Below are 18,162 nucleotides of genomic sequence, written 5' to 3'. Positions count from 1 at the left end.
TCACTAATCCACTGCTGAGCCGCAGGAGGCCACAGATGTGTTTGATTTAAAACTGATTTTAATACACAATGAATCTGAATGGCTGCGATTTAAATACTTAAAGTTTCCCTAATCACAACTTTTCGCTCCAGGGACTTTCATCCAGACTAATTTATTTCAACGTCCAGTAAAAGTCACTGCCAAACGATTGTGTGCAGACACAGAGGAGGAAGACTTTTTCACTTCATCAATAAGTCAAACTTTTCACTTATCCAGTAAAATATCTCAGAATAAGAGAACGTTTATGTTTTCAGCCACATTTTTATCTGGAGAGGTCCAATTATAACTTTTTAACCCTCGACTCTCATCATTTTATTAACCTTTAACCCTAAAAACTGGTCAATCAGATACAGGAAGATTCCAGCTTTAAACTCTGCAGATCTGTGATGCTTTAAATCCAAGCACCTCTAACCCTGCCCCCCCCATCCCCCACCCCCCCCACACACACAAACACTCTCCATCTATAAGAAGAAACCAGGAAGCTTCCCCACCCTGATCCCTCCTCTCTTCACCGCTGAGCGACTCCTGACTCCGAGGCCACGCTCACACCAGTCGCTCTATAAACTCTTCACTGGTTTGTTAAACCCACCACCGCCGGGACCCAGACGGTAGAAAGCACAGACACACATTGTCGCTCTCCACTTGTTGTGTCTTTCTTCTGTTTGGAGCTTTTCTTGACACGATATGCGTCAATCAGACGACGTGTCCAGTGTCGGGGGTTTTATTGAAGGGGCTGATCTCGGATGTGACAGGGACCATAATAAATAATAATAAATAAAACTACGGTGGAGTCTGGTTCTTCAGTTTTGAGCCACAACGACAAAACAGTCGAGGGTCAGAGAACGAGTGAGTGACGGCAACACCGGAAAACTTCAGCCAAACCCAGATGTGATTGGCAACAGCTGTTGGCTAAACAAACACACATATATACAGTATGACAGGTCGACACAAGACAGACTGCAGCGCCTTATCATGTTAGTCACGGCTATGATTCCCTCCACAGAGCGGAGTGTGTGTGTGTGTGTGTGTGTGTGTGTGTGTCTGTCTGTGTGCGTGTGTGTGTGTGTTGGTTATCACTGGCAGTGTCCAGCTGGTGGAGATATCAACACCCCAGAGATTTGTGTGGATATGAACCGATCTGGATAAATGGATGATGGGAGAGGACGGGAGAAGAAGGGAAGGGCGAAGGCAGTTTGATGAATGTGTTCGCTGATGTCAAAGATATATTCATTTTACAGTGGAAATGGAAACAATTGAAAACTACCAGTCAATCAGAATCCTGACTGTATGAAGCTTTACACTGTAAATTGGGATTATTAACTATTATTATATTATTCTCATAAGTGAGTAATCTGTGCTGTTTGTTCTTGGTTCTGATGAAGTGATGAAGACCAACGAATCAGCAAAAATCAACCCTTAAGTGATGAAGTATCAAAGTAAATCCTGTATATAGAGTTATATATATATATATATATCATGTACTGGTTAGTATGAGTTATTACCACCCTACCTCTAGGCCCAGCAGGTCCAACATCTCCTTTTTCTCCTTGAACGCCTTCGACCCCGACCGACCCTTTAACGCCACGCGGGCCCTGGAGGCCTTTTTCTCCCGTGAACCCTGAAACACACAAACACACAGAAATGAGTTCAGTCAACAACAAACAAACAAATCAATAAGAAAACTGTTCTGGTCTCAGGTTCTCCTCAGCACGAGCCATGACATCGTGCAAAGTGTCTCAGTTATCGTGAGTTTTGTTTTAATCTTTGTCATCTTTGTTGTTACATTCAAACCAACAGTTCATTTAAAGTTAATATAAAACTACAGCCAATAAGCTTAGCTTAGCATAATGACTGGAAGCAGGGGGAAGCAATTAGCCTGGCTCTGAACCAGCAGGAACAAAAATCTGCCGACCAGATTCTCACACGTTCACTAATTGACACCATGTAAAAGACTATTAAAGATGAAAACTGCGTCTGATTCTGAGAATGAAACTGTAAATAACAGAAGAGGTGGATTCATCGTGTGCATTCCTGCGTGTGTGTCTGCAGGGAATCAGAAATCTGGATTTTTATTAACTCAATCTCAACAGCTTGAGTTGGTTCCTACTGGTTTCATTAGAAATAACCAGTATGAGAGTCAGTGCGGCTGCAGTGGTATCAAGCTCCCACAGACACATTTGAAGAAACTTTTCCACCACTAGAAAATAACAATCTTGTAAATTCATCCCAAAATCTGTCATGTTTACATGTTGCATGTTTTTATTGGATTAAATGGGCCAAATCATTTGAAACCAAACTCATAAGGAAACATGAACTCTTGAACAAACATCAGCGTCATAACATCTAAAGTGAAAACTTGAACTTAGTTTCATGCCTCGTGGTTTGGCTTCACTTTTGGGAGCTCTCCCGTCGTCCATCTTCTCAAACAGTCAGTAACATGACGACTTGATGACTCAGATCCAATAAGCTGCTCTTTAAAGCTTGATACCATGAAAACAAAGATTTCAAGACGTTGGCTCTAATGTTCACGTTGCTCTGTCAACTCCTCCGTCATCACTCACTTGGAGAAAATCTTTTGTTCCCTCAGATTTCCTGGTAACTCTCCAGTCCTGAGTCACGGCAACACAATGAAACATGTGTTTACACTAAACACACACAAACTTAATGAATTGCTGATTGCTGTGATAAGCTCTGATGACACTGTTGTGACGGCTCAGCGGCTTGAATGAAATAATTAAACTGAATCTGAGCCAGAAACTCAAAAACAAACCAGTGAGATCTGATGTCGGGTTTTCTTCACTTTTCTGTTTCTCGGCTGCAAGAGGAGATCAATTATTCCTCCTTTAAAAAAAAAAAAACATCAGGAAAATGCTATCAATCAAAGTCTGGAGCCAGTGGAGGAAGGTTCGGCTGCAAGTGGAGTCAAAGAGCTGAATCACAAACAGATTGGATCGAAGGTTTGTTAATAGAAAGGAGGAAAAAAATCAATTTCAATTTCTGCTCATGTCATTAATTATACAGGTTTTACACAGAGAGAATGTAGTTGTTTACAATTTAGATTTACAATCTCTCTAGTACTCAGTGTTACCGAGTACAAGTACTTTTACTTTTTCTAAATAAGTAAAACATGAAATAGCTCAGATACAGAGACAGCTGTTACCAGAACACTGGTGCTGTTGTGTTTTGTCTATGTTTTGGCCCTGGGGGGTTTCCTAGCTTTTAATGTTGGCTAATAATGAGCACGCCCCCCCCCTGCAGTGAAGAATTCTTTGCATTGACTTTTTTCCTGGAACTACGGCACTAGAGGGGGGGTGTCCCTTTCAGCAGGAAGATAATGCTTTTGGAAAAGCCATGTGAGAGTGTATCGGTGGAGGAGAATGGAGCAGACGATGACAGGTCGGGCGGGGGGGGGATGGATGGATCAAGAGGTACCGAGCTGGAGGGGCTTCCCGAAACATCTGGAGTCATATTGTTGTTTGCTTTTTACAGTAACGATGTAATATTGTGGTTTCATGGTTCCTGAAGAGCCAGATTCTGCCTGGACCAAGGTTGGTGTTTGGGGCTTTTGAGGAATTACCTCCAAGACAGAGACAGACGAGCCGTCCCTCCTGGAAACTTAATCTCCATCACGAGTCGAGTGCCTTGTTTTCTCAAGAGGATTTATTTGACCTTTTATTCTCCCTGCTCGTTGTTTTTATTAATGTCACTGAACACAAAGCAGAGCTGCGTCAGAATCCAGGCCAACGTCTGTGTTGTGTAAAAGATTCTCCACTTTCATGCTACTTAACTTTCAAACCTAAATCTTCTTTAATTTAATGAAATGTAACCCATCTACCATGACCATCCAAACAACTCAAGGGAGTAAATCAGAAGATCCGACATTTCCTGAAGTTGTACTCATTACTCCACTTTCATTAAGTCACTAAACATTTAGAGTTCTTTGAAACGCCCATCCTCACTTTCTCTGAGTCTGAACTAACATATCTCCCAAGCTGAGGTTTGGACCATCGACCTCTAAATTCATGAACAAAATTCAGATTTTCCAACCGTTAAATTTAGTAAATTTTCTGGTTCAACCACAGACTGACTGAATTTATCTGCTTACTTGTACAATAGATGAAAACATCTGGTTGGTGACATGTTTTATTAGGGTTTCTCTCCCCCCAAAATATATAAGAACAGTATTATGTGATCAATACTGTGGTTTCAACCTTAACTGTTATTAGCTCCAAAATGATGATATGGTCCATTTACAAATTTAAATGTAACCTCTAATACTGCAGAGTCATTGGACCTGGGTATTAATAGTAGGGTCATCCTGGCTGTACCCACCTCTTAGGCCAGTCAAGCCAGGGGCCCCAGGGGCCCCGAATGGTCCAGTGTCACCCCTATCTCCCTTAGGTCCCGGAGGCCCTGCAGAAAGAAGAAAAAATATGGTCATGATGATGTAAAGCATAAAAAAACTCAATCACTGCTGCAAAATGTGTTATTTACACAGTTCTGTACTTATGTAGAACCATTACAAATGTAAAGAGAGGAGCTTGCGGCAACATAGAGGTCGAGCATTGAAAATAATTCTTAGTGAAAGACAAACTATTGCTGGAGAATAAGAAACCCAAGAAAACTTTTCATTGAGCACAAATAATTGATTAATGATTTAAAAGTAGAAATAAAGTTAAACTCTGCCTCCGTCTGCACTGAGACTCTCTGATATTACACCGAGATGAGAAGAGCGTTCATCATTAAAACATGTTGTCAAAGCAGATTATCACTTGCAAAGGGAACAAATGGGACCAAAGACCTGCAGATTTGTATGAAATCATAAAAAAGTCAAATTCCTCATTTATTAGAGCAAATACAAACACTGGCGGAATTAAGGCCAAACTGGGACTTACAACTGGTCCAAGGACTCAATCCAAAAGGTTTGTTGTTCTTGGAGCGAGTGAGTAAAAAAAAAAGCCCAATAGTGAGTGAAAGAGAGAGAACGAGAGAGATGCAGAGGGAGAGAAGAGAGCGCAAGAGGTCTGGCCACAATGGAAACCACATGTTTAACAACACAACTTGTGGGAATGCTTAGCAGTGCGGCGCTTGTTATTGTCCAGCACATGTCCAGAGGTTCCAATGATTCTCTGAAGTTCTTAATTTGCAGGTTTGTGATGCTGAGAATCTGCTGAGGGACTTTGAGATTCACATCTATCTGCCGCTGCTGCTGCTGCTGTCGCCTCCGGCTGCTTCACATGTGGGTCCACTTAGGGACGAACATCAAGTGGCCACCGTGGTCATTAGGATGCGTCCCTTTGGGTACACATGAATATCTGGGGCTAATGTTATCGGTAGCAAATGTGAAAACGTTCATCTGCTGCTGGTTCCAGGAGGAGTCGGAGGTTCACATGAGGCAGGAGGACTCGATGATGGGGACCAGGGACGATTCATGACAATCTAAACAATAGTTAAAATCTGGTCAGTCAGGTTTAGGTTTCTATTATCCACCAGAGGAGAATGTATAATTCATCTTATTTGTCTTCGCCGTCAATCACAATTCAAAGTGATGAAGACTTCAGAGTTAAAAATGCAATATGTAACTTAGGTCCCTGTTACCATGGATAGAATCATTTCTCTGGGTTTGAACATTGTTGGAAACAATTTGGATGATGTAAGTGCACAAGTCAACAAGTTTTTACCCTTGGATGGTATAGTTTTAAAAGGATTGACCTTAATGTGTAAAGATAAAGAGTTATGTATGTTGTGTTTTGGTGCTAAACAAACAAAATTGAATTGTTTTTAGATATTCTAATGATGAATTGTTACATACTTGACTTTGAAGAATACTCAGTTCCTAACATGCGCCTTTCATTCCCATTTATTCACACTATAAATAGTCTGATTTTAAAGTTATAGTTTGTTCAACTCATCCTCAGGGTCCTCACAGGTTCTGCAGTAGAGAAGTGTGTGTACTAAGCATCTGTGTGCGTGCATCAGCTCTGGAGATGACACTTCATCCCGGTGGTCCTGGAGAAATTGCGTCCTTGTTAAAAGTTTGTTTTAGCAGAGCTTCACATTATTAATCTCTTGGCTCTCCGGGTCCAACTTGTTCATTCAGCTGACGGAGTTTCAACAATAACAAGCCGAGCGAGCCGCCCCCCCCCCTCCGGGATCAACCCGTCGTCCGGGAATACAACACTGGTGAGGAGCGCCGGCGCCGCTGTCCGACGTCCAGTTTGGATAAGACAATCTGCTGCAGAGTGACGCGTCTCACGGTCCAGCACAGATCTCTGATGGGACAACATGAGTGTTTATCTCCATGAGAAACGATATAAAGACATGATCAGGGATGAGGAGGAAACAGGATGTGGTGATGAAGAACAGATGGATGAGGGTCACACGCAGGCTATAATGCTCAATGGATGTATTAAATATATGTCATAATATATATCTATATACTATTTATACTCCAATTGAGGATTCAGGGCAGTTATCCTGGATAGTGAGCCAACTGAAAACCTGATTTACAACCAACTTTTCTCAGTTTTTCTTTTGTAAAACTCTTCCAGTTGCTTGCAAAAAAGTATACGTCTAAAAAAATAGCATCGCAAACAAGGACGTTACTATGTCTGGATCTGGGTTAATCCTCGGGTAATATGGTGGTTATGATATTCATTTACTAATTGATGTTTGTTTTCGTCTTTCTCTCGCAAAATATTTCATTTGTTTGCACAAAACAGTGCAAAAGGAAATTGAAGGTTGACGTGTGAGGTTGTGTTAGCGTGTGAGTGTGTCTCTGTATGTGTGTGTGTGTGTGTGTGTGTGTGTGTGTGTGTGTGTGTGTGTGTGTGTGTGTGAGGTGGCCTCGACGGAGCCGGGGAGCTCTTCACTAGTAAAACAAACATGCCACTCAAAATATACATTAACGGCCATCAGACGCTGTGAATGTTTCCAGGCCTCGGCTCTGAACTAAAGAACGAGCTGCTGCACAGCGACTCTCAGCAACAACAGATCATCCGTCCTAACTTTCACGTCACTGATGCGGCATGACAAACCCCCGTGACTTCATGTTTTTGTGTGTTTTTTGGCCTCGGAGCTCTTCATGCAAATGCTCGCACATCTGTCAAGGGTCAAGTCGAGTCATGACGCGGAGAAACTTCCTCGAGGTTCAGTGATTAAGTGATTCTGCACGAATGAGAAAAATGGGTGTAGATGCAGCAAACACAATAAATACAGTTTAGATCTTTGTTCTCTGAGCCAAAAGGTCACGGTTGTGTCAGCACAAATTAAATGCAACTATCAAGATGTGGAGAGTCGTGTTTTGCATTTAGAGTTAAGAGATATTGCCCTGATCCTCAAAAAGGCTGCAACTCTTTGAGCTCCAGAAACTTTAGATTCATTCACTTTTCCTCTTCCTGCAGAAAAACTGCATTTGCTTTTCCTTAGAATGAATTTGGTTGACAATCAGCCCCAAATGAGGAAGGAGTTGGACGCTGCCATGAGATCCAAAAAAGGAGACTAAAGGTGGAGGAGCATTAAAATTGATATCTACAAGAAAGACCATGATATATGTGACCATTGTCTCGTCTTGACAACAAACCCAATCGGCCTATAAGGACGACATTTTGTTAATATGCAGTTTTCCTCAAACTTAAACTTTCATTTAAGGTCATGTACGTGAACTTAAATCACATTTTTGCTCAGTTTTTGGTCTCCACCAGCTCTTTAAGGAAATGTCGGGATCTTTAGCAGCTGAATGCTCCACTGTGTTGACCGCATAGTTGTTATTTAATGACGCAATGAAAGCACGCAGCATAAACCTGATGGAGGCCAAACATGTAAAGAAGAACAACAAAGATTTTAGATGTTAAAGTTACTCAAACGAAATGATTTCATGCCACACACGTGCACCGAGGGAGCTCACGTGCACGCTCTCCCTCACATACAACCACAAACATGTATGCTCCCGTCAATTTGAAAGATAGTTGTGAAACCCGAGCGGAAGGTGCTTTTGATTTACGCCGATAAAAGAGCGGAGAAGAGAGAGAAAGGAAACAGAGAGAGGAGGGAGGGATATGAATATGGGCCAGAAACATGACAAGAAAGGAGAGAGGGGAATACCAGGGAGGGACTCGCAGCCATTTCACCAATCACACAATATTTTTTATCACCACACTGGCTCACACACTTAACGTGTCCTTCCTTGGCTTCTGACATGTGAAATCTGAACTGTTCTGCTTTCTGGCAGGTTTTCACTTTTTCTTAATGGGTTTTACAAGGTGGAGACTCCAACACTTAATGTGCCTATGAGCTCATAATACTTTGAATGACACAGGCTTTTAAATACACGGGAAAACACACAGAGTTCAGGCAACAGATGAAGGTGGGTTAGAGGTGTCCGCTGAAAGTCAAATCGCCCTCCGCGAGTCGACCAACTGCAACGGAGCAAACGCACCGTGGCTGGGAATGTTTGGCTTGGAATGACCATGACGCTAACTGGGATGGGAGCAGAGCTGGGCGATGGAAACGGAGCGCAGCCCAACACGAGGCGGCGTGAGGCTGGACGCCGCTGCTCCGTCAAAACACCAGCTCCACCGACGCCGCTGTCAGCATCCGGGCAGGAGAGACACTCTGTGCGGTCGGATTTCATAACTGAGCTGGAACCAAGACGCCGGAATTAACTCTGAGTGCCTGCGTAGAAATGAAGAGTGCAGATAACAAGGGAGAGATAAGGCGGCTCTTGGGGTGGATTCTCAGTCGATAGTGACTGTTACGTCATTATTAATTAAGCTTGAAGCACAGAAAGCCTGTTGCAAACTGCGAGTGTGGAGTTTGAAAGGTTCAGGTATTTACTCAAACTCTAAGGGCAAATAAAAGACACATGGAGTTACATGATGGAAATTTGAGGACTCAGTGTTTTGGGAGTTTGACCCATTTGAGAGACTGTAAGTGAAAAGATTTTGGCTCCTGCTGTACAAACCTTTTAATCTGTCTTTTTAATAATTCATGGAAGTGCAGTAATTAATGACTGGTTTAGCCATTTAATCACTTTTTGGATGAAAGTGCTGGAAACTCTTCGTGTTGTGCAGCTCATCTCGTTAACTGACGTCACATCACTGTGTTCACAGAAGCAAGAAACGCAGCTAAACTTGGAATATGTAAAGATTTGTCATTAAAATCTCAACTAGATATATGTTATATATTTTGCCATCCAAAATAAGTCTCTGCTAGAAGTCCCGTGGCAAATGATGTACGACAAAGTAAAAACATACTGTTAGCCAATTAGTCTGCTGTTCCACCCTTCCACTGTTTGTATTGGATCATTATCAATTATTGCCATTTCTTGCATAACATTATTAAAGCTTAAACACATGACCTCACCTGAACATAATTTGCCATGACCCCACGCTGCTTCACGACATCATCAAACTAGGTCTTTTGTTCTTGCTTTGATGAAGAGACCCCTAGTGGGCGACGTTTCAGAATGTACATTTAGTAGAATTCCTTTCTCTTGATTTCATATTTGTGTCCTAGCTCTTTATTCTCCAAGAAACAGATCTATCAAAAAGTCAATTTAGTAGCTGTTCTGAAGCTTTCAGTCAATTTACATGATCTGCTTCAGGAGATTATTTTACAGTTTAGCCAAATTACTGTTACCGGCCTTTGAAAGAACCGACATCTGGTGACTAACGAGACACCGTCTGATGATGACCTCATGTGTGTCGCAGTGTGTAAACTCTCATTAACACATTAAAAGTGATGCCTTTACCCTGAGTGAGCAGCTGTTACTGTTAATAACACAATGTTGTGTAGTTATTTACAACCTGTGGCGGCAACACAACTCATCCCCCATGAGGAGAGACCTCGGGCGACATTTCAATCAGCTTCTCCTGTTTCTTTAAGATTAAGAAAACAAGTCAAGTGCGACGGGAATGACGTGAATCCTCGAGGAATTAGAGAGTCAAACCAACAAGGAGATAAAAGAGGATGAAAGAAAACAAAAGGAGGCACGAGAACAGAAGAGAGGAGGATAAACATGGACGGAGATGTAAAAGCTTTTCTTGGCGAAGGTGACCTTGAGCTAACGACAAACAAATGGGCAGCAGAACTAAAAGTAATGACAGAGCTGAGCGGTTGGGTTTTCGTTCTGGATCCAGCGTCTAAATTTAACCCACAATTGTTTCCAGGCTCAAGAGAAAGAGAAAAAAAGACGCCATCCCACCCACATGCAAAGCAGACACGAGATCGGGGGTCCCGTTCGCTTCGAGTTGCCATCAATCAGCTCGGGCCCGGTTCCCCTGCCAGCATTACATCATGAAATACCTATTCTGATTCTAACAAGCCAGGGAAGTCACTCGGTGCGCTGGCAGCCAGAGTCGGACCCAGTCGGCACTAATCAGCTCTGGACAGATTGGAGGAAGAACATTCAGAGTTTGCTCAATACCCCGGGGATCGTAAATCCCACGGTGTAAAAATCAGGTTTTCATGCCGGGGTTCAGTTACGTTCGAGCTCACTGCAAACATGCATCGGCTCAGACGAGCTGTTGTAAATGATCTTTTTGCAGAACTCAGTTCCACCCAAAGGGATGGATTCCACCCGGAGTTCTCACGTTCTGGTGCTTCACTCCCAGGTTTTCCTCGCGCTCTGACCCTGGTTATTTGAACACTACATATCTCTCTTTTTTAATAAGGCACAAGGGTCTTGTTTTGTAAATTTCATACAAAGTCCAACGTACAGGAAATATGTTTTTGTTGTTTTGCAAAAATGCACGACACAATTATCCAGAAAGTCCATTTTTGATGAATGACCCAATTCTTTCACTGCTAACATGATGTTAATCTCTGACATTTGCTGCCTAACTTAACACCACATTTCCTCCCAATTTATCTTAATATTTAAAACAAACTTAGATTTTTGCAGCTAACTTCTGTTATTCTGATTCTTGATAAATAGCAGAAGTGGTTCTGGTTTCAGGTGGAGCGTAAACCGAGGGGAATTCGAACCGATCATACTTCTGCAACTCCTGCAGTTTTTCGACGGGGCGGGGGTCACTCACAAGGAGCCGGACCACAATCAGTAACCTCAACTATTCACGCAATGCTGGCGAGGTAGAAAACGCTGCTGGTGATATGTTGTAGATATGCAGGTTTGCACAAACCACAGTGGAGCTAATTGATTGCGAAAAGCCGGCAATCATAGAGAAGGTCACGCAATATCGTAAAAAAAATGGGAAAAACAGTATCTGGCTGTTTCCTCACCTCCATACAACTCACCAACCAGGGTATAAGGAAGGTGTGGCTGTTTTAGAAAGTTACAGATAGGGAGTACGGGGATTCTGGAGATATCAACCATCTAACATGTGCTTTCCTTGGAGTGTAAAGCTGAATTTAGAGGGGGAGAACATTTTGGGAGGACATGTTCGGACCAGTAAAAACAGAACCACAGTATAAATCCTATAGTAAGTTTAGGTGTCAGAGCTAAAAAGGCTACACCCCTTAAAAAAAGACTTAAAGCTGTTTCATCCCAGTTTGAACGAATCAGTCAAAGAGCGACACTGATCAATTGCCTCCTGGTTCACTCCGGCCCTCAGAGCAGCAGGCGACACACGCACCTTCCAGGATGGTGAGGTTCTTCAGGCTGAGGGAGTGCTCCCAGTCCTTCAGACGGAGGTCCTCAGTGATGGTGTTCAGGATCTCCATCTCGTTCCTCAGCTGCGCCTCCGTGTGGATGTGGGTCACCCACAAACTGCTGGTGTCCTCCGTGATGTTGCTGATCTGGATCTGAGCAACAGAACGAGCGTAGTTTTGTCTTCTCCGTCTCCTCAGTGATTTGATGAATAAGACAATTTGATGAGTCTGTGACGAACCTGTAAGTCCTGTATCTTCAGGTTGTGGACGCTGATGTCATTGCTGAAGGTGTGATTGACAGCTCCCACCGTCCAGTTGACGTCGTCCAGTTTCTCTCTCAGCCCGCTCACCTTCCCTGAGGTTTCCCTGAGAGAAAGAAGAGCGGAAACAAATAAACGTTCATTGAACTGTGCTGCAGTTTCACTGTTATGCTTTTGGAAGTTTAGTAGCTCGTGTATTTTTCCTCGAACTTAAACTTTCATTTAAGGTCATGTACGTGAACTTAAATCACATTTTTGCTCAGTTGTTGGTCTCCACCAGCTCTTTAAGGAAATGTCGGGATCTTTAGGAGCTGAATGCTTCACTGTGTTGACCGCATAGTTGTTATTTAATGACGCAAGTAAAGCACGGAGCATAAACCTGATGGAAGCCAAACATGTAAAGAACAACAACAAAGACTACAGATGTCAAAGTTACTCAAACGTAATGATTTCATGCCACACACGTGCACCGAGGGAGCTCACGTGCACGCTCTCCCTCAAACACAACCACAAACATGTATGCTCCCGTCCAATTGAAAGATAGTTGTGAAACCCGAGCGGAAGGTGCTTTTGATTTACGCCGATAGAAGAGCGGAGAAGAGAGAGGAGGGAGGGAAATGAATATGGGCCAGAACATGACAAGACTGGAGAGAGGGGACTCGCAGCCATTTCAACAATAACACAATATTACCGGAGCATGCGGTCCTGGTCGCGGAGCCAGGTGGACGCTCGGGTCACCTCCGCGATCAAGCCCGTCAGGTTCCTGGAGGCGGAGCTGCTCAGGGAGGACAACCTGTCGTCCAGCTGCACCAGGTAGCCCTCGGACTGGAGAGAGTACGCCTGGATGCTCCTGAGCTCCACCTTCACGCCCTGTACACGAAGAGAACAGAACGTGTTCTTCATTGCCGTCATAGTATTTCACAGATTAACAAGATGCACTGTTAAAATACTGCAGGAACAAATAAAGGATAATCGTAAACCCTTGAAAGGGAAATGGAGCGTGTGAGCAGGGCAGACCTTTCCTATCTGGAAGAGAAGTTTATTGACTTAAGGAATTAACTTTATATTAAAAAACTTATTTCTTGAGTCACTGACTAAACATCTGTCATGGTCAAAGTGTCCTGTAACACTGTCCAGCTCTGAGCTGCTGCTCTGTGTCAGCTCTTGTTCTCTGGGATCAGTCGAACCTTGATGAGGATCTCCAGCCTCTGCAGCCAGTCGCTGTGGTTCTGGAAGAGGTTCTCCAGTTTCCAGATGTTCTCCAGGAGGTCGGCCTGCGTGGACGCCTCGCCCAGGTTCTGCTGCAGCAGCCGAGAGCGCTCCGACATCCGGGTGACGTTCTCCATCAGCACTTCCTGTCGCTGCGAGGACACCTGGGAGCGAGAGACTAGGGCGGGGGGGGGGGGGGGAGACAGATGGGGAGTGAGAGATCGGCTCTGGGTGATGATTGGCTGATCCCTCAGGTGCAGGGAATCGAACATGGCTCACGATCCATCACATCTGTCAGCCTGGAGCCGGCCAGCGGATCAACACAGAGCAGATGTTTTCTGGTTGTCTGTTCCAAGCTAAATCTTTTGTTTCGTTAATATAAGACCTTAATCTTTTTTATTTAAGCCCAAAATGAGTTTCCAGTGTGGGCTCAGCATGAAGATCTCTGTGCTGTTACATCAGATGTGTTCAACTCGACTGATGTTGGAGTTGGCTTCTGCACGTTGCTGCTCGTCCAACACGCGCAGGAGAGAGTTTTGTTTTAGCATCTGAACTATGAATTCCTCGAGATGGAATTTAAGAGTCCATTCTCCTTTTAGTACCGTTTTATCTTTACACGATAGAGAGAGAGAGAGAGAGAGGGAGAGAGAGAGAGAGAGAGAGAGAGAGAAAGAGAGAGAGAGATGGATGGATGGATAGATGGATAGATGGATAGATGGCTAGATGGATAGATGGACAGATGGATAGATGGATAGAGCGATAGATGGATAGATGGATAGATGGATAGATGGATAGATAGATAGATGGATAGATGGCTAGATGGATAGATGGACAGATGGATAGATGGATAGAGCGATAGATGGATAGATGGATAGATGGATAGACGGATAGACGAATAGACGGACAGATGGATAGATGGACAGATGGATAGATGGATAGATGGACAGATGGATAGAGCGATAGATGGATAGATGGATAGATGGATAGATGGATAGATGGATAGACGGATAGATAGATAGATAGATAGATAGATAGATAGATAGATAGATAGATAGATAGATAGATAGATAGATAGATAGATAGATAGATAGATAGATAGATAGATAGATAGATAGATAGATAGATAGATAGATAGATAGATAGATAGATAGATAGATAGATAGATAGATAGATAGATAGATAGATAGATAGATAGACGGATAGACAGATAGACAGATAGATAGATAGATGGATAGACGGATAGACAGATAGACAGATAGACAGATAGATAGATAGATAGATAGATAGATAGATAGATAGATAGATAGATAGATAGATAGATAGATAGATAGATAGATAGATAGATAGATAGATAGATAGATAGATAGATAGATAGATAGATAGATAGATAGATAGATAGATAGATAGATAGATAGATAGATAGATAGATAGATAGAAATATATATATAGAAAGAGAGATAGATAGATAGATAGATAGATAGATAGATAGATAGATAGATAGATAGATAGATAGATAGATAAAGTGATATAATTCTCTGAATTACACACATATGCTGACAGTGAACATGCTTCCTAAGAACCTCTTCTCCTCTTGAGGCCACTTCTTCAGTATTTTTCTCTCCTCTCAACTGAGCCCGACGAGAAGCGGCTCTTCTGTTTCGTGTTATGTTGGAAGCGTGTTGCGCGGTAACGGCTCGATAGCCCGAGAGATATTTTGAAACCAGATCTTCAGCTTTACGCCATGACGACATCCCCTCGGCAGGACAGCAGGGACCAATGTGTGCGTAGCAAAAAAAATAACAGAAGTGAAGACTTGGGAAACCAGAGGAAGCAGATAATTCGCCCCACACATGCTCTTTGAAACACTGATGCCACAGCTCAATGCTACACAGGCAGAGTGTTTCTGTTTCCACGTATCTGAAGAGAGTTTAAATCTCAAAGTGTGTGTGTGTGTGCGTGTGTGTGTGTGTGTCGGAGTCTGAGCCAAGAACGTTCTGCATGACCTCAGAGCAAGAAAAGTGCCACAAAGCCACAGAGCTGCAAACAAATCATCTAAATTCCCACCTATTACATGTGTTAGGTTTATCCCTAATGACCTGAAACACTAAATAAGCAGAAATCTCTCCACTGCACAGGGAGCTTAATCGCTAAATGATGGTTTGTCAGCGGTGGTTCATGGGTTTCTTTGTTCCAGGAGAACACACACACATGTATTTAAGATCAACCAGAGCATGATAGAACAGGGAGAATTGACTTTTGGCTGAATCTCCATGGTAACTATATTTTCAATATCAAGAGTATTTCTTCTAAAAGGGACAAATGAGAATAATATTGGATATTTGGAGATGTATAAACATCCTTTTATCAGTGATCTTGAGAAATACGCCTCTCATCTGTAAAATAAATCAGGCAGGAAATTTGATTTGTTTTTCGCTTTCATCCAATGTTGTGGTGAATCTTATTTATTGAGTAGAAATGAAATGAAGCCAAGGAAACATCAGAGCTTGATGAAGGTGTTGAATGAACTCAAAAGCAGCAACAAACTCCATAAATGCCACAATTCTGTCAAATAATCTTGTGAGGATTGTTTGAGGATTAGGAACTGAGTGTCGATACAGAGGTCAGCGTTAATGGAATCCATCAACTGTTTCCAAACCGCAGTGTGTTTTAAGGTTTAAGGTGCAGAATTACATTTCCTCACCACAGACAGTTTGAGGTTGGTAGATTCTCACGGTTCAGAAAAAAAACCCGGTGTCTTCAGAGCAAAGACACGTTAACTTTAAAATTCGTTGCCAGAACACATTTGGACAGATTTTCCAAATTTTGTCGCCCTCACTTTTACAATTTACTGGATATGAAAAATCTGTAGAGAGAGATGAAGTTTAAAGATGAAGATTTACTCATAAATGTCAAGAATTCACAGTTTTATCCAAAAGAAACCAAACACCCATGTAGTCGCTGCTCCTCTTCCTCAGTCTGTTGGGATACAGCTGGAAATGTGAAGCCTTGTGTTTTGTGAGTTGCAGACGAGGACGCTGAGAATTCCACTGAAAGATGAGCTTCATGCCTGATAAATCTATTTCAAACCTGGGAAATGGGAAAGTTATTTCATCGTCTTTTCCGACCCCCTCCTATTCTTTCCTCTCTCTCTCACAGACAATGCACAACAACACAAACTCTCACACAGTGGCATGGCAACGACATTCAAAACAGACAAATCCAAAATTCACAGCTTCACGGTGTTAGAATTCTTCGCTGGAGAAGAGGACACTTTATCCCTTCACATATAAAGTGGTGTTTTCCAGGAGAACGGGCCAGGACGACAGCTGGATGTCAGTGTGTCATCTGAATGAGATGAGACCACTTCACTCTTAATGAAGAGTATCAGGGCGATTTAGCATTTAGCATTTCAGGTACAAGGACCAGACCTGCTTTAAAATAATCTGCAAAAAATAGACAATGTTCATCTCCCGACTTGGATTAAAATAAACTAAACGTTAAACAAAATTTAAGCTTTATCCTAAAACCAAGTCTTTGAACAGGAAACAGTGTCACATTGTTGCATGTGTGTAACAGACACACACACACACAGACACACACACACACACACTGTGACACAGACAGACAAGCTGGACAGTGTCATGGTCGGGGCAGAGAGGAGACAGAGGGAGGTCTATCAGAGATGCATTCCTCTGTGGGTGAAGCCAAAACCAACATGGTGTTGTTCATTTATCTCTTTATCTGCAGTCTGAGCCTGTGTGTGTATGTGTGTGATTGTGTCTGTGTGTATGTGTGTTTGTGAGTGTGTCTGTGTGTGTGTGCACATGTCTATCTATAGTTGTGAGGGCCAATTTTGACGTTGTGAGGACATTTTGGCTGGTCCTCACAAATTCAATGGGCTGTTTGGCTTTAGGGTTATAGAAAGATGTGCATGTGTGTGTGTGTGTGCGTGTGTGTGTGTGTGTGTGTGTGTGTGTGTGTGTGTGTGTGTGTGTGTGTAACTACTAGAAGTAGATAAACGTGGCACTTTTGACGTAAAACCATCACAACCAATATCAAACAATATCATTGTTTTTTCTTTGTGGTTGAGGTTCAGATTTGAAATTTAAATCTCCTGTTTTTTACTGAATGCAAATTCTTTCCCTCATTTACAGAACCGTTTCCCTGTTGCCTGTTTTATATAGTTTATACAAAGGCTAAACGATAGCGCTAGCGGTCGCAGTATCTCTAACGGCGTGTTTACGATCTCACTGCAGCTGACGAGGACCAACTATAACATTTCAAGAGCTATTTGGAAGCCACATCAACTTTGATTGGGTCAATTTGACCTGCTTTGTGTATCGAGGAGAAGAAAACGGGGCCGAGTCACTTTAAACCTTGACCTCACCACAGTTGTGTCTCTCTGAAACTCACAATACGACTGAAAAGAATGTAAACTCTCTTACAACCTTCATCTTGTCCTTTACCCAACTATAAATCAACCCTCTGCGTATTTTAACCACTGAAAACATTGTGTCCTCACAGGTCTTTCATTAGCGGACCTCCACGAAGGAGTCGGCCATGTCTGAGAGGCGGGAGGGAGCCTCAGACGGCCTCCTGCTGACCTCCTGACCTCCACACGGACATCCATCTGAGAGATAATCTGATAAGTGACTGATATGGAGAAGGTGTTGACGTGACTTCAACCAAAACATCTTGTTGGAATCAAGCTTCGGCAAACACGATCCCCCGGTTATCCAACCCAAACATCCCCACGATAAAAACAGTCAGGACAAACTGTTCCAGCTGCACGTTGTGTCTTTGGAGGAGCTGACGTGGCCCTTTCAGAATAAAGCAGGAGGAGCCAGGTGTTGAAACGGAGATTCCAAATAAAATGTCAAACATGATGATGAGGTGAGTAGATCCCGGTCATCTAAGGACGTGAAGCATTTAAATGAAATAGTATTCTAGCTGTGATGCTTGTTGCGGTTCTGTTAAAGAAAGTTCTGGTTCCACCCCCTGAACCAGATCCTCATGCCCCACCCCTCCTGGTTAAGTCGTTTTT

The 18,162-nt window shown here is 42.8% G+C and overlaps 1 protein-coding gene across 1 annotated transcript in view; it reads right to left on the bottom strand.

Moving 5' to 3' along the window:
• Window positions 1-18,162, bottom strand: part of scara5 (scavenger receptor class A, member 5 (putative)) — a 43,901-nt gene that overhangs the window by 9,128 nt on the left and 16,611 nt on the right. The window contains exons 3-8 of the mRNA XM_061091890.1: window positions 13,097-13,296; window positions 12,601-12,779; window positions 11,889-12,015; window positions 11,634-11,802; window positions 4,372-4,452; window positions 1,550-1,657 (exon numbers count right to left, since the gene is read on the bottom strand). Of these exons, the coding sequence (XP_060947873.1) occupies window positions 1,550-1,657; window positions 4,372-4,452; window positions 11,634-11,802; window positions 11,889-12,015; window positions 12,601-12,779; window positions 13,097-13,296 (864 nt within the window). The remainder of the gene's footprint in view (window positions 1-1,549; window positions 1,658-4,371; window positions 4,453-11,633; window positions 11,803-11,888; window positions 12,016-12,600; window positions 12,780-13,096; window positions 13,297-18,162) is intronic.

This window comes from Limanda limanda, chromosome 18 (genome assembly GCF_963576545.1).
Source record: "Limanda limanda chromosome 18, fLimLim1.1, whole genome shotgun sequence".
NCBI lineage: Eukaryota > Metazoa > Chordata > Actinopteri > Pleuronectiformes > Pleuronectidae > Limanda > Limanda limanda.
Note: the sequence above shows the minus strand (reverse complement) of the source record. Positions and strands in the feature narration are given on the sequence as shown.